General features: G+C 45.5%; 1 protein-coding gene across 1 annotated transcript; it reads left to right on the forward strand.

Annotated features, from left to right (window-relative positions):
• The first annotated feature begins 3,211 nt into the window (after positions 1 to 3,211).
• Positions 3,212 to 15,570, forward strand: Rbm24 (RNA binding motif protein 24). The gene is made up of 4 exons (XM_050144443.1): positions 3,212 to 4,252; positions 5,335 to 5,458; positions 6,896 to 6,950; positions 13,471 to 15,570. Exons 1-4 carry the CDS (start codon positions 4,085 to 4,087, stop codon positions 13,832 to 13,834), a joined length of 711 nt encoding a protein of 236 aa, XP_050000400.1. The 5' UTR covers positions 3,212 to 4,084; the 3' UTR covers positions 13,835 to 15,570.
• Positions 15,571 to 15,944: the final 374 nt, after the last annotated feature.

The raw sequence follows: 15,944 nt of genomic DNA on the forward strand, positions 1-15,944 counted from the left end.
TTTTGGAAATAGAACTTGGGTCCTCCTGCTTGCAAGGTAAGCCCTATACTGACTGGGCTGATCCCCCAGGACTTGGCTTTCAGAAGCTATTCCTTTAATACTGTAAGGTTCTGCACATGGTTTGGATGACCTGTAGTGACAGTCAAGAGAGAATCGACACTCGGGTAGTCCAGGAAGAAATGACCCTTTTCAACCTTCAAAGATGCTATTTTATCCCCTTCAGAATTCTCTAGATGCGTGCAAGCCGGGACTTGTTATCCATGATTAATTAAAGGTGGGGAAGAAGAGAAGAAAAGAAAAAAAAATAGATAAAATGAAGCCCACCCTTTGAATTTGGTTCTGGCCTTTAGCAGGTAAAGAGTTTTTCAACAATGTGGATGGTAATTCGTTGCTGTAAGTAATAAAATTCTATCAATCCTGCCAAGGAATGGTAACCAGGAATTCAGGCCATCCATGTGCACTAATTTGGCTACAGCAAGCTTGGAACTTATTGATAACTTTTATCATATTTTACCTTTCTTTTCAAGGAAGCGCACATGTTGCACAAGACATGTGGATATCCGTGTCTCCTCTGCCAAAAGCCGCTGGGAAAGAGAGAAGAGTCTTCTTGTATCGTTATTTCAAACCTGGATTTGTGATGGGTCATTGTACAGAAATACTCGATATTTAATCATCTTGAGGCTTCTATTCAGATCCATCTGACGGCCTCGGGGGATACACGGTTTGATGGCACAGGTTCCTAAATGCACTGAGAGTGGATCTGGCCTTTGTAACTGTGCTTACCTTTGTGTGGATGTGAAGCCGAACCCGTGGTGAGCCGCCAGCACACTGGATGGCGACTTCTATTGAGGCAGATTTAGGAAATGAACATGGTTCCTCTTCACTCTCATTCTCAGCAGTTCACACCAGTTGATTAGGGTGCCTTGATTATTTCTGGAATTGCAAAATGTGTGAATGCCCAGGTTTCATCTTGTTCCAAACGAAACAATTTCAGACAAAAGGGTCAAATATTTTCTAAAGGCATATCACGGGAGCCCGCAAGGGATTGAAGGGAGTACTGTTACCTGTGATTTTGTTTTTGTTTTTTTGTTTTGTTTTGTTTTGTTTTGTTTTTCAATAATGGCATACAAATCTGCTCCCCGCCCCGACCCCACTTCTCTCTCTCTCTCTCTCTCTCTCTCTCTCTCTCTCTCTCTCTCTCTGTGTGTGTGTGTGTGTGTGTGTGTGTGTGTGTACGCAGAGGCCAGAAGTTGACCAACGTGTACCAGCACATATAGCTTTTCATGGTGATGCTGGGGTCCGAACTCAAGTCCTAGCACTTGTATAGCAAGCATTTTACCACAAAGCTGTCTCCTCAGAGTAAACAATGTATTTTCTTTAGGATACAGCCATCCCATTGTGGGGCTAGAACTTCCCCTTAGCTCTGTCCACTCTGCCTAGTGCCAAACTGCTGGCTGCACTCCCAGACACTGTCCTTCCCTGAGTGTCACAGTTCCCTGCAGGGTGGGCTGCCTTCTTACCCATTTAGGAAGACACAAAACAGCCAATGGTAACTGTGGGTGATACTTCTTGATAGGCATCTCCTCTCTCAGAGGCCTTTGCCTGAGCTTCTATAATCCTTAAGTGGAAACGCAAGGTGAATGTTAAATGTTAAAAAGCATGCTTCTTCTGTTCCAGGGCCTGTTTTTTTTTTTTATTTTAAAAAAATTGTGTTTTGTCATACTAGTCCTTCTGGACTAGTGCTTTACTAAAGGGTTGTGGAGAAGGTTTATATTTCCACGTTCAGGCTTTCATATAAAATGCTTGCATTATAAATTACTTAATTTTTCATCTGGATTAGCAATAGATATAATTCTTACTTTTGTTTGTCTCTCGCTGGGGCTTCAAAGCTAAAGGTCCGGATCATCAGTCAACCTCCTATACAAATCAGCAAGATGAATGAAGAGTTTCTGCCAGAACACTCGCCAATGATCCTCATTCACCTTTGCAAACACCATGTTCTTCATTGGCTTGGGCTGGCAGCTAAGGTGCCCTGGAAAGTAGCTGGGGTATGTCTTTGGGATTCTATCAGATTAACACACTGACCTGTTTAAAAGGAAATAAAGGTGTAGCTCAGGGGCAATTAGTGTTGGGACTGCACCGAACTCTCCAAGCGAAAACCTCTGAAACAGAAATCGTGCGCTGAAAGCAGAGGGTGGAATGTTCTGCGCACATTAAATACCTTCATCTGGGCCCGGGGATGGAGCTCGGCCGGCAGAGCGCTAGCCTGGCAGGCAGGAAGCCCAACATTCCTTCCCAAGCACAGCCCAAACACGTGTGCCTGATCCCAGCATTTGGGACTTGGAGGCCCGAAAGTCAGAAGTTCAAAGTTTTCCCTGTGGTACACAGGAAGTTCAAGGCCAGCCTAGGATATAGGAGACCCTCCCTGAAAAAAAAAAAAGTGTTTTAATCCAAGCCTCAAATATGACTGATTTCAGTCTTCTTGAATTAAATTAATAAATACATACTGCATTTGTGCTTTCAAAGTTGATGGTAGAAATCAGTGGTTATGTAACACGTTGGGTTTTTTTTTTTAGTTTTTTGTTTGTTTTTGTTTTTGCTTTTTAAAGAAATCATACCTTTTACAATTATATCCAGATAAATAAGTAAGGTCAATTCACTAAATGTTTGTAGTTCAAATAGAAGGAAACGGATTCTTTGCTTGGGAGAAAAAAAAAAGACGGGAGTGGGATCTACTTCTGAGACAAACACTGTACCCATCTTCCTGAGTAACTAAGGCAGGACGCACACATTTGATGATTGTGGCAGGTGCAGTCCTTTGACGCAGAGAGCGCAGCATGATTGACAGACACCCTTTGCTGGCTTTGAGTCATAAACGCTAATGCTTTTCTCAAGCACACCCAAATGGTTGGATGTTTAGTTTTGTATTATTACTAATATTGTACACACACACACACACACACACACACACACACACACACACACACACACCACCGGGCTCTACCCTTTGGTTCCCCACAGCACCAGCTTTTGGGGGCCAAGAAAACTTGAGGTCTCTTTCTCATAGTCCAGACCCCTAGAGGAGACAGATCGCTTTGGCCCCAGGTGTCTGGGAGGGAACCGGTCTCTTTACAAACCGCCCCAAACCCCGAGGGACTCTCAAATCGGTCGTGCCATTGAGGCCTAGCGCGAAGAGCTCTCGTGTTCGGCTTTGGAGAGCCAAGCAGCTCCCCTTCCAGGCCTGTTCTGACTGCTCTGTGTCCCTGCCCGAGTCGCCAGGGGTCTTTGCGACTTTGACCAGTAGGAGCGGGCAACAGCAGAGCCAGACCGCCTCCAGCCCTTTCCAACTCTACCCCAGCAACAGCGCCAGAGCCCCAGCCAGGCGACCCAGCGCCGCGCCGTGCGCCGGGAGAGAAGCAGCTGTTCCCAACAGCTGGGGGGCGGCGGCGCCGGGCGCCCCAGGTGCTGTCCCGGCCAATCGCAGGCGTCCGGCCCGCCCCCTCCCCAGCCGGGCGTCGACCCCCGGGCCGCTGGGGAAGGGAGCAGAGGGGTGAAGAGCTGTCCTCCGTCCGCACTGGTCTGGCAGCTCCCTAGCAGGAGGGACCGTCCCCTGTCCCAGCCGGGCCCAGCGCCGCGCCCCCAGCTGCCACCTCCGTGCCTCGGGTCGCGGTGGGCTCTGAGACTCTCCCGCTTCCACTCCAGCTACTCGTTTTTTTGAGAAACGTCTACCTCTTCTGGACTCGGAGACCACCACCCTCTCTTTGCGTTTAATTTTTTTTTTTAACTTCCACGAGGGGTGAGTGCAAAAAGCTCGCGCAGTCCACGGCCGCGGAGCTGGTCACCCGGGACGATCGGGAGGATTTGGACAGTGACCGGACGCGGAGACGGGATCAGAGCACCCGGGCGAGTGTCGGGGGCCCCGGGCCACTCGGGAAGTCGCACGCCCAGCGCCCACGCCGCGCCCTCGCCCCCGCGCGCGCCCTCGGCCCCCGGCGGCCGCCGCGCGCCGCGGGAGACGCGGAGCCCCAGGACCAGGCGCAGCCGCAGCCGCAGCCGGAGCCCGAGCCGCGGGGCGGGCGGGAAGATGCACACGACCCAGAAGGACACGACGTACACTAAGATCTTTGTGGGAGGGCTGCCCTACCACACCACCGACGCCAGCCTGCGCAAGTACTTCGAGGTCTTCGGAGACATCGAGGAGGCGGTGGTCATCACCGACCGGCAGACCGGCAAGTCCCGGGGCTACGGATTTGTAAGTTACACGAAAAGAGGACTTGGGGTGGGTAAGGGGAAACTAAGAGAGGTCCTGGCGGGAAGATCGAAGACAGGCCAGAAGAGATCCAGTGATCCCAGGCCCCCGGGGATCATGGCTGGGGTGAGGGGCAATGTGGGACCTCCCGGACGCCTCCTCCACTTGGAGCTGAGCTGAAACTTTAAGCGTGAGGGGGCTTGGGGAGCGAGGGCCTGTGCCTGCCTCGCGGTGTACCTAGAGGACCTCAGACGATGCTCTTTCAAGTGGCAGGAGAGCTCGGGAATGAGAGCCAGGTCTGGGCTGTTGAGAGCTGGGAGGGAGATAGGAGCCCCGCACTGTGGCATTACGGGTTTGGAAGCTGTTTGTTAAGTGCTCTGTTGCTTTGTTTAAAAAATAAATTGTGTGTGTGTGTGTGTGTGTGTGTGTGTGTGTGTGTGTGTGTGTATTGTATTGAAGCCTGGGTAGGGAAGAGACCCTGAGGATCTCTGGACCTGCCGTTTCCTCTCTTGTCACACCCCTACCTTTTAAATTGCAAAGGTAGATTCTGGAAAAAAAAAAAGAGAAAAAAAAAGGCTGACCCTCTGGCTGTTTGCCTAACTGAAACAGTGCTTTAAGCTTCCTGGAGATTTAAAGAGGCAAATTCTGCCGCTCAAAGAGCTGGGAGCCTGGAGCGAGCGGGGCAATCGCTATTGTCGCTGAGGAGTGTTTGCCTGTTGGGAGCAACCGGCTGATTTGAGGGTGGACTTTGTTTAAAACCCATAGTGCCTCTGGGGCCGGGGTGGAGACCTAAAGGGTACACCGGGAAGGGGGTAAATCCACAGGCTTTTCAGAATCGTGGCTTCCAAATCTCTGTTAGGCCCTACACTAGCACCTTTAGGACTTTCTCGGTGGAGGCAGAGGGCTTCTTCCTTCTTCTTTTCTTCTTTCTGCTTATTTTTTTTTTAAATGGAGGATGAAGAGTTAATGTCCCAATCCCCTACCAAATAAGAAAGAAAAGGAAAGAAAGCAAGCTCAGTGACTTCGACATTTTCCTTCAGGGGTTAACTGAGGGCTTTGTGTGTATGTCTGTGTATGTTGCTAAGGTCACCATGGCTGACCGGGCTGCTGCCGAAAGGGCCTGCAAGGATCCCAACCCCATCATTGACGGTAGGAAGGCCAACGTGAATCTGGCATACTTGGGAGCAAAACCAAGAATCATGCAGCCAGGTGAGCAACGTCTTCTCTTTCCCCCCTCCCTACTTCCCACCCATTGGAGGGGAATGATCCCCATTGTCATCCCCAGCCCAGAAAACACTGGCTTCCTGAAAAACTATAGTTGTGTTTGGTAAAACTTGATCCCAGTGTCTGGTTATTCCACCAAGGCATTAAAGATACATGAGTGTTCTAAGTATGCCGCTGGGTTCTTGAAACGTAGCTATGTGCAAAAATAGAACTTAGGTTCTGAAGAGCTTACACCCAGAAGTTACTTCATGCATTTCCTATAAGATGAACACATTTTTTGTCTTCTTTTGTAGCTAAGAAGGTAAGCTGTGTGGGCCCTGTCTCCACCAGCCAGTGAGTTTCCTTTCTTAGCGTGGTCTGGGACAGCTACACAGTGCTCAGAGCAGGCATGGCTGAGAGGGCGCATACTTTCACATACAGAATACTAGCAATCAAATACTTACACGCAGCAAGTTTCACCTTCACAGGTTACAGATTGTTTTTTTAACTGATGCTTAGCTGGAGATGCGGAATAATTTAGGAAAATCCCCATAACGGCTAGCTGCCAACGGGATGTAGTATTTTTGTCTATGTGAGAATACGGCCCGCCGTTTCATTTGCTGCTGTCCTTTACATTCATTGGCCATAAGTCAGTTGACAACAGAGCAAATACCTTCGGTTCCTTGGGCAAGCAACTTCGTTGACTAAATCATGTGCTCTTTCACTAAGCCTTTCCTACAGAAGTTTAAAAAGAGGTTGACACTTCTGTTCACAGGCTGGGTTGTCAGAAAGGGAGTAGACGGGGAAATACCCAAGAACATTCAAAGCTGTGCCTTTTCCGAAACATCTTTTGTGCGTGTACTGATCTGAAAAGAATGAATGGTGGGGAAATTTGTTTTTGTGAAAATTTTAATATTGTAAACGCCTCATGTAATGCAAACGTAAACTGTAACTTTATGTTTTATGCATATGTAAATTTAATACTTTATGCATTCCAGAATGTTCTAAATTGTAAGACCTTTTTCTCCGACCCCAGTCTCCCTCACCCCCACCCACCCCACCCCCGCTCATGGGTGGCAGCTCTAGAAATATTTGTGAATTTAACTTCACTGTTGTTCTTGGGTCTCCCTCATGAGTAGTTTTCTCTGGTCTAAAATTTTTTTTAATCTTTTTTTTTTATGGCTGCTAACTAAACTTTGCCATTTTTTTTTAAAGTTTTCCAATCTTAGTCTATCCAAATGTTTATTTAGGATGAATGATAACATTTATAAAACATATGTTCTTTTCATGTATAAAGAACATGTCCATGCATAATCCAAAGTATCATAGAGTGATTCTTTCTAAATGAGAATTTGTGGTTGCAGTTTCCATCTGGGGATAGTAAGTCCCTAATCGTGTACAAATGGAAAATTTATGGGTTTTTTTTTTTTTTTTTTTTGCTAGGTTTCGCCTTTGGTGTCCAACAGCTTCACCCAGCCCTTATACAGAGACCTTTTGGGTAAGTCGATTCATCAAACCCTCCGAAGTTTCCATGTGGTCACCGTTTGTTTCCCTGTCTCTTTGTTATGAGCTGACAAGGTCGACGTGTCACAGAATGTTCCAGGTTGTGCATATTTATATATGCTTATGTATTTTTTAATGTTGATGCTATAAATATTTTTAGATGAGTCAAGTTATCTGACCAAGTATGCAGTCTCCAAACCAGCCAAATGTTGGGCTTATGATTAACCCAACAAACAAAACAAAAATACCAGGTATGACTTGTGCACAAGACATGTGTCCCACACCATTCCTGCTGTTCAGCTTGACTCAATGTGATTTATCTCTTTCTAACCTGACAGGGCTCGTATACAGTTAAGCTAACTGATGAGAAGGATGCCATGATAAGAGGTGGACTAGTTCTCTTTGGAGTTAAACTCTGTAACCAGTAGACTCAGACACACAAGCTCAGATGGTGATTAACCATGCATGGATGTTGGTGGTGTTGTTTTATTTTTTCACTCTAGTCCATAGCCCTCCGTGTGCTTTATTTTATTTATTACAGTAATGAAGTGGTGTTGATAGCTAAACTGTGTGCTTTGACTTAATTGAACAGAGCTGTAGCGAGTGTTTTCTTTTCCTTGGGGAAGGGGCTCTTTGCCGTTTGTTTTTGGTGGTGGTGGTGGTGAGCAGTGTTGACTTTTGACTTTGCCATGGGAAGCAAAGGGCCTTTTATTCCCCCTCCTGCTTTTAAGCTATTAGCCTGTGACTTCAATTTAACATTTTTGTAGTGAGTGCTAAATCGTGTGACTTCTCTCTGTAAGAATACAGATTCACTGCTTGCATGTTGTAAGTCTCTGTTTTCTGGGGCTTTCTTTTGCAATGTATGTCCCCTTCCAGGTCTTCTGATAAAGGTCCAGCGGCTCTATTCAGGTTTCATTAACACTCACCAGTTTGGGCTCTCCCTCCCCCAGAATTTTGTTTGGTTCTTGTTTTGAGTAGCACAATACTAACTCCTCCTTTTCAGACCTAACAGGTGAACCACCTGCTCATCTTTGTGTTGCCCTGGGTTGCCCTTACCAGCTCCTGAGGTCCCCAGTTCCCTTGTATAGAACATGACACAGGGAAAGGCCACCCATCAGTTTATCCTGCTCATGAAAGTCCCTCTATCTTCCACCTGATCAATATTCTTGTAACTCTAATTCTATTTTGAATATCCATGTGGTTTGAAGAATTTTATTGTTATCCAGCTTAGGACCTAAGCATATCCATGCATCACCTAGAAGGCCAGAATCCATCTTCACAGATAGATACCTATCATAAGCATTTCCCAATAGAAGCTAAACCAAAAACAAGTAGAAAGTAGATTTGGAAAAAGCAGGTTATATTTTGATGGACACTTTTTTATTACCTTCTTGTTACCTTAATCTATTAGAGACATCTACAACTTTAAAAAAAAAGCTATAATTAAGTATAGCTATGTATCAAAGTTCCTTCCAAGCCAACTTGGATATGGACAACAGTAATGAGTTGCAGCATGCATTCCTCTCTCTCTCTCTCTCTCTCTCTCTCTCTCTCTCTCTCTCTCTCTCTCTCCTTCTCTCACTCTTCTCTCCCCTCTCCTCCCCTCCCTTCTCCCTCTGCTGATATATCATTGGTGTGGACTATCAGTCAATGTGGGACTATGGAAGAAAACAGACATCTGAGGGTATAATGGTGAGCTCAGTCCTGGCCTCCCCGGAATCTTTGTGAAAGAGTGGAAAATCAAATCAATTAACAGCTGTTCCTATGTGTCCATCACTTCAGAAGAAGAAGTTGTGTGTTCACTTGTGAGGAACAAGGAGATGGCAAAGCAGCCAAGAATTATTGATTAAAGTTTGATAGGAATTCAGAATCTCAAGAAAACCCATGAATTGGGAGACCTGGACAAGCTTGCAAGGAGCGGGTGTAGACCTGAACCAGATGAGGGCACTGGGTGTGTCTATAAGAAGTGATGGGGCAGATTCGCAGGGAGGCTCGGCAGAGAGGCTCAGTGTGTAGTGAAGCTACAGCTTACTTGAGAGCCAGCTGGGTATATCTGACCCGGCTTTGGTAGTTCTTCTAGCTCCTTGAAAAAAGAAAGTAATTCAAAGAAGGGAACCGCCAGGGTGATAGGTATTCTGTGGACATCTTAAAAAATGTGTTTTGATAGTGCTTAGTTTTTCATCGCTTTTGATATTAACTATCTTTATGGGTAATGGTGATTGTTACAGTGTGCATAAATTATTTGAACTTGAGATTCAAGTTGAACTTGAGATTAGAAGCAAATAGCATTCCAGGTAGACCAAATAAGGTTTCTCTTTCTTCTTTGAGTGATTCTCACCTCTGCCCTGATACCAAATCTGTAAGCAGCAAATCACACCTGGTCATCCTAAACGCCTTTAGAGTGCCGTGTTCTCATCTTAGGCCTGCCTGGAAGTAAGCTTGAGAATTCTTAAATTTTGACTTGCTTAAAAGGCTAGTGAGAAGACTATTAGTTTTCTGTGGTCCTTAAATGGCCCCTGGGTTATCTCAGGTCTCTAAAGACAAAACCATTGACTGAAAGAACTTCTGGAGTAGCACCGAGGGCAGACATGGAGGAACATGCGGCCTTGATGAACATCGGCCTCTAAATGGTCTCTGTTTGAGAGAGATGCTTTCTCATCACAGCTTCGGAAAGGAGAAACTGCAGGTTTGGAAGTAGAGATTTAGGGAGTAGATACCACAGGCCTTGAAATAGAGATTTAAGGAGTAGTTTACACCAAGGTAACCGAAGGGAAGCATTCACTGGGCACTGCTCAGTGTGTACACCGTGCATAGAACTGATAAGAGATTAGCATCCATTATGCCATTTGATTCTTATAATAAGCATTGGAAAAAGACACTGTTAAGGTCCTTTCTTGGGTACAAACAGAGCAAGTGCAGACAGGTTGATTAACTCCCTCCAGCCCCCATCACAGAACCAGTGAGGGTGTTAGAGTATGACTCCAAGTTCAGTCACGGTCTGCCCCACCCTGGAAGCTGTGTCCACTGATGTTAAGCGACAGCCATAAAAGACATAATGTCACTTCTTCATCATCTAGTAATAAAATAATTCGTGCTGGAAAGGGCCTCGGACAGAAGAGAAACGGCAGGTCCATGGGTCTTAGGAAGTCTTCCTGAAGAAGATGAGCTAGATCTTGGAAGGAGGGTGAAGATGAGGAACGATTTTATTAAGGAACTACAATTCTAATCACCGGAGGCCCCTCTCGCAGAGCTTTTTTCCTGTACAGCAACTCTGGGCTGGAAAAATGTCAATCTCTTTCACATAGGAACCATGTGAGATACGGAGAGAACGCGGCCTTCCAAAGGTTCTTGTGCACTCAGGGCTAGAGTTAGGGTGGGTGGATGAGGTAGAGACCAGGGGAGGGTTGGCATCCTGAGTCAAGGATAGATGTGCTAACATGGGATCTGATGATCTGTGGCATGTCCAGGAAATAGTACGATGCCCTGCTGACCTGGGTCCAAAGAAAGTACAAAGAGATACTAAAAAGGTGTTTCCGAAGCAGATGCACAAGAGGCCACAAGATGATATCTAAGAGATAGTTTGATGTGGTGTTAGGATGACTGACTCCTCTGAGTGACTGGATGAAATGAAGACTTGGTCACCAGTCTGCATGATGGAGTGGGAGAGCTAACTGGTATACTGTCACCTTGAAAGTCTATCACAGAGACTAGCCTCTGCCTGGAATCCCAGAACTCTGGAGGTGGAGGCAGGGTGATCATAACTTTGAAGTCAGTCTGTGCTACATAGAGAGACTTTGTCTTTAAACCAGAAGGAAGGAAGGAAATCACAAAGAGAAGTCAGAGGGGCCTGAAGAGATAGAGATAAAAGGAAAATACAGTCATTCTTCTTTAATCACCTAAGGTGTCTGGTTGGCTCTTGGGTTTGTAGCTGCTTGGTGTGAGCATTCTATAGTGAATTAAAAGACTAGTGGTTGGTAGAATTCTAGTAGGAGAGGCGTTCTCAGTTGGCCTTACAGAGTTCCTTAGACTACTAAAAGAACCCCCAACACACCCTTCAGCGTTCTGCCACCCTCTCCACGGACTGAGACACAAATCTCTCCGGATTCTCTGGAATCCCCTTCTCCATCATCTTTTAAAGTCCCCAGGTCTTCATTTGCCTTTCGGATGTCTTCCTCGCCCTTGCCAACCTTCATGGAATCCATCTGATCTCCCAGAAAAATTATTTAAGTTCTCATCGGGCAGCTTTGTCCAGTTAGAAGTCGTCATTAACCTAAGTGCAGAGACAGTAACTCTCAAAGCAATCCTTTCTCTGTTTTAACACATTCTTCCTACACAAACACTTTGTCTTGCCTTTCTGTTTTGTTTTTTGGTAGAATAAACTTTCTTTGGGCTACTCTGTTATTTGGAGATACAAACCTATCAACCACTGTGCTGTCCTCAGAACATTCAGAGAACACCAAGGGTTAATGTCTCCCTATCAGTGAGGTTCAGACTAGCTGGCCTTTGCAGCTGATAGATGTTTTACTTTGGCCTTATAAAGACATTTTATCCGCTGGAAGCCCTTGTCGCATGACAGGATCAAAAATAGCCCGCTGCAGCCTCTGCTGTCCGTCACCACATGCAAACTGGCAGGAGAGGAGGCTCGCTTAGCTGTGTCTGCACATTGTGGACACATCAGCTCTGGGGACAGTGTTTTATACATAGCCACACCTGTCACCAAGGGTGAGCCCGTCACCTGATCTGCCACAGAGGTCTGAATGTGTGCCTGACCGCGCCTGGTTTCTGATATGCAGTTAAGAACATCTCCAAGTGTCCTCAGAAACACTTGGTGACAGGGTTTCAGCTGGCACTGGGAAAGAGCTACAATTCTAGTAAAATGGAGTGTATTTTTATATCGGGGAGACAGAGTTCACCACCCTCTCTGATAAATTCATCTTTTCCATGGATGTTCTTAACGAGGGCTTCCAGTAGAATTCTGAAGAGACAAAGAAAAAAAAAAAAAACTCTGCTTTTGAAAAGCCTGACCGTGATGATGTTTTGTATTGAGTTCTTTAGAATTCGAAGACGGTTTTTTGTGCTTGTGCTACTAATAAGTTGGTTTTGTTGATAGCCAGATAGCATGCCTGTGTTCTATTTTTAGAAAGATAGGGAGCTGTGAGGGAGATTCGTTTAAAGAAAGACAAAATGAGCCAGATATCCGAGGTAGCACTTTATAAATGGGCGGTAACAAGTGGCCAGAACAACAGCCACAATGCACAGATCTCATAAACAAACCTCTCGTGATTCATTTTTCTAAACAAGACTTAAGTGAGGTCCTCAGGTCTGTCCTGTGTGTGAGCTGCGAATGCAGCATTTAAAATGATCCTTGATTTTTGTTCCATGTTCTTGGCTGTTTTCAGGGTGACCCATAACCACACGACTGCACTGTACAAAATGCTAGCCAGCTGGGCAGATTGAAGGCAGATAGACTAAGAGATCAATTTCTTCTGACTTGGAGGTTAATGTAAGAGCTAGTGGACGTGCAGAGTAAACGTCGCCTTGCAATGTATATCTTCTAAGTCTCTATTAAGTTCAGAGACATTTGGTTGTGTTTTTCCTGTCCCTAACTTTTCCACCAACCTCATCACCCCCAATCCCTTTCTGTCTGTCTTGCATAGAGACAAGCAAGCTGGCTGAGCCTCAGTTGCCTGATAGTCGAACAGGTTTGATTGACTGTTCTGTCTTTATGGGAAAAAAAAATTAAAGTAAAAGAGAGAGCAAACACGTGCTGCACACCTCTTGGGGAGTCACCGCTGGGACTGTTAGTAGCAAGCATTTCGGTAGCTTCCCACAACAGCCTCTGTGAGCCGAGTGAGCTGCACTACTGTCGTTTGAGGGGTGTTGACTGCTGTGTTACCACACTTGTGAACTTTTACACTCCTGGTTTGGGTTTTTTTTTTTGTTTTATTTTGTCGCCTGCTTCTTTTGTAATTATGATTTTTAATCAGGGTGACTGAGGTTGCCGAGAGATTAATGTGTGCTGAGTCTGCCTAGCGATTTCAAATAGGGTTGCCATGATAGAGACCGCTCCTGAGTCCATTCTCCCGCTTACAGCCAGGCCACCACTCCCCCCAGAACCGTAATATCAGACAACCTTCTGAATCCTGTATTCACAGCGTGGAGTTTTCTATTTGGTGGCCATATCTTGTTTATACGAACTCGACAAATCCTCATAAAGCCCCTGTTAAGTCTCTCTTCCATACACAGCCTTGGCGTGTCATGATCCATTTTACAAACCTGGCATACATGATACTGCATGATTCGAAGTCCTAAGCGAAAATTCTAACAGGGAGAATGCCATTCTGTTTTTGCTGATAATTCTTTCGAGTGTGCATCAAACGGACCTCTAAAAAGCAGATATTATGGCAACCCTATGTTGATAGCAACCACTAAATTTGAGTTTGTCTCCATCTCTGAGCAAAGAGTTCCACTAAAGAGATGACTGTTGTCTGACTTTGTTTCTCGTTTCTTAACAGGATCCCCGCCCACTACGTCTACCCGCAGGCTTTTGTGCAGCCTGGAGTGGTTATTCCCCACGTCCAGCCCACAGCAGCTGCGGCTTCCACCACGCCGTACATTGATTACACTGGAGCTGCCTACGCACAATACTCGGCGGCGGCCGCTGCGGCCGCTGCAGCCGCTGCCTATGACCAGTACCCCTATGCAGCATCTCCAGCTGCTGCAGGCTACGTGACCACTGGGGGCTACAGCTACGCTGTCCAGCAGCCAATCACTGCTGCGGCACCTGGGACGGCTGCAGCTGCAGCCGCAGCTGCTGCAGCCGCAGCAGCCTTTGGCCAGTACCAGCCTCAACAGCTGCAGACAGACCGAATGCAGTAGGACCAGCCGTCTGATCAAAAGTCAAAGGGTTCCTCTTTTCCCTCCCAATTTCCCAGTTTTTAGTAGTGAATGAGAGGGTTAATGTTGACTTTAATAGCTTTAAAGGGAGAAGGCAAAGCTATTGGGAAGCAGCGGAGGCATTACTTTTTTCACACTCTGGGTAGTGCTGGGGATGAAGAGGGGAGGATGGGGGGTGGGGGGAGAGAAGCAATTTTGGAAGTCAATCCCAAAGAGCCTGAGTTACACAGATAGCCACTAGGACACGATGGCAGGGGTATCAAATGGGACTTCACTTTTGTATGGGGATTTTTATTTTTTGCTCTTTTTATAGTATCAGGGAAGCAAACTGCCTTTTCCAAGTTAGAAAATGCTTTGTGAATCTAGTTGAACCAGGGAAAATGGAGTGAGCAATATGTAGCTTGGATTCTGGGTAATAGTAGATTTTTAAAAACAAACACAAACAGATGGCAAAAGCGCTGGTTGTCCTTCGTTGCAGTCGCCATGGCGGCCTGCAGAACTAAATGGGCATCGAACAATCAACTTAAGAGTGTGGCGGTAGGTACAGTGGCAGGCAGGTACCAAAGCTGTTTTCTCATCTGTCCTGTGGACTCGTGGGATTGTGGAGCGACTGATAACTGTACCCGCCTACCACTCAGACAATCAATGGCACACATTTCGGGAAAGAATCCATTCCTTGTCCTTGCTGGAGGGGCTTGTCACATTCTAATCCCTCTCCCCAACCTGTTTCACTTGGGGAAACTTTCATCTGCTGGTCGGGCTTCCGCCACCACTTTTCTATTTATTGTACGGACCGGGGATCTTGGGTAAAGGCAGGCGAAGTCAGCGGATGCTCAACCTTTCAGGACCGCCTGGAGGGCCTTTATTTTCTTCCCCTGTTTTAAATAATTTTACACTTTTTAGTATCTATTTCAGAGTCCTATTTAAAACTATTTATTAGTGACTGCAGTACCTAAGACAGCAAGGTTCTTGACATTACAGGTCTTTGATGGTTGATGATCATGTACTTTATAATGTGCCTTAATAATAATCCTATTTAAGATATTTATTTTTAAGTTTTACTATGCTGCACTCTAAAGGAAGGAACTTTAGACGTGACACTGTAAAATTATGTATTCATCTCATGGCATAAGTTATTTAGTAGGTCTAGATGTAGCATATTAAATATTAACCTATTCAACTAAAGATGTTGGCTTGGATTTATTTAAATTCCTATGTGCACTGTTCAAGAGGGTACTCCTACCTGAACGCATCTGAGTTTATTTTAGTCTTGAGATTTTTTTTGTTGTTAAGCAGGCTATGTTGCTGGTTCTGTGCTTCCTTCTCTTGGTTGTTTTGCCGCTGAGGATCTCATCAATCGGGAACCCGTGACTTCCCCACTTTCCTTGTGTAGTGCGTGTAGTTTATTAAAATACGGCTTTATATTTTCCTTCTGAAAGTGCGATATTTGCAATTTTTACTCTTAAACGAAATTGAAATACTATTTTACACTGTATTGGACTTTTATACTTGAAGAACTTCATACAAGGGACAACAGGTTAGCGTTTTTATGGACCTCCTCCATTGTCACTGGATTTAAGTATTCCCATGCCAGACAGTGGTACGCAATGGAGACGTGGCTCTCCTGTACAAATTATTTATTTGTTGTGTATATCGCTTTATAACATTTCAGATCTTCTAATCTATTCACTTGTATTAAATATAATTTTTAAAAACTGCTGTTGCCGTTGGTTATTTCTAGTTCTGCAGGAGAAAGGAGTGGGTCTCTGTGTGATGGGTTTTCTCATTTTGAGAAAGGCCGACTGTGAACTCTTGATGCAGCCCAGGATAACCTTTAGCTTTTGATCCTGCCCTCCTGAGCTCTGGCAGTGCAGGCGTGCCCTGCCACTCCTAGGACTTCTCAAATTTGGGACAAGCACTCTACCAACTGAGCTATATCCTCAGCCCCCAGCTTCCAATCCCTGGCCCTCCTTCTGAAACAGTTTTATTAACTATGCCTCATGAAAAACTTTCTGTGAACATTAAAATCTCTTGGGGGGGGTGGTCCTATTTTTCAACCTTTAAATCAAATTTTACTAAATATCTGCCTTAT

This window comes from Alexandromys fortis, unplaced genomic scaffold (assembly GCF_014885135.2).
Source record: "Alexandromys fortis isolate MF-2015 unplaced genomic scaffold, M_Fortis_MF-2015_v1.1 scaffold_1, whole genome shotgun sequence".
Lineage (NCBI taxonomy): Eukaryota > Metazoa > Chordata > Mammalia > Rodentia > Cricetidae > Alexandromys > Alexandromys fortis.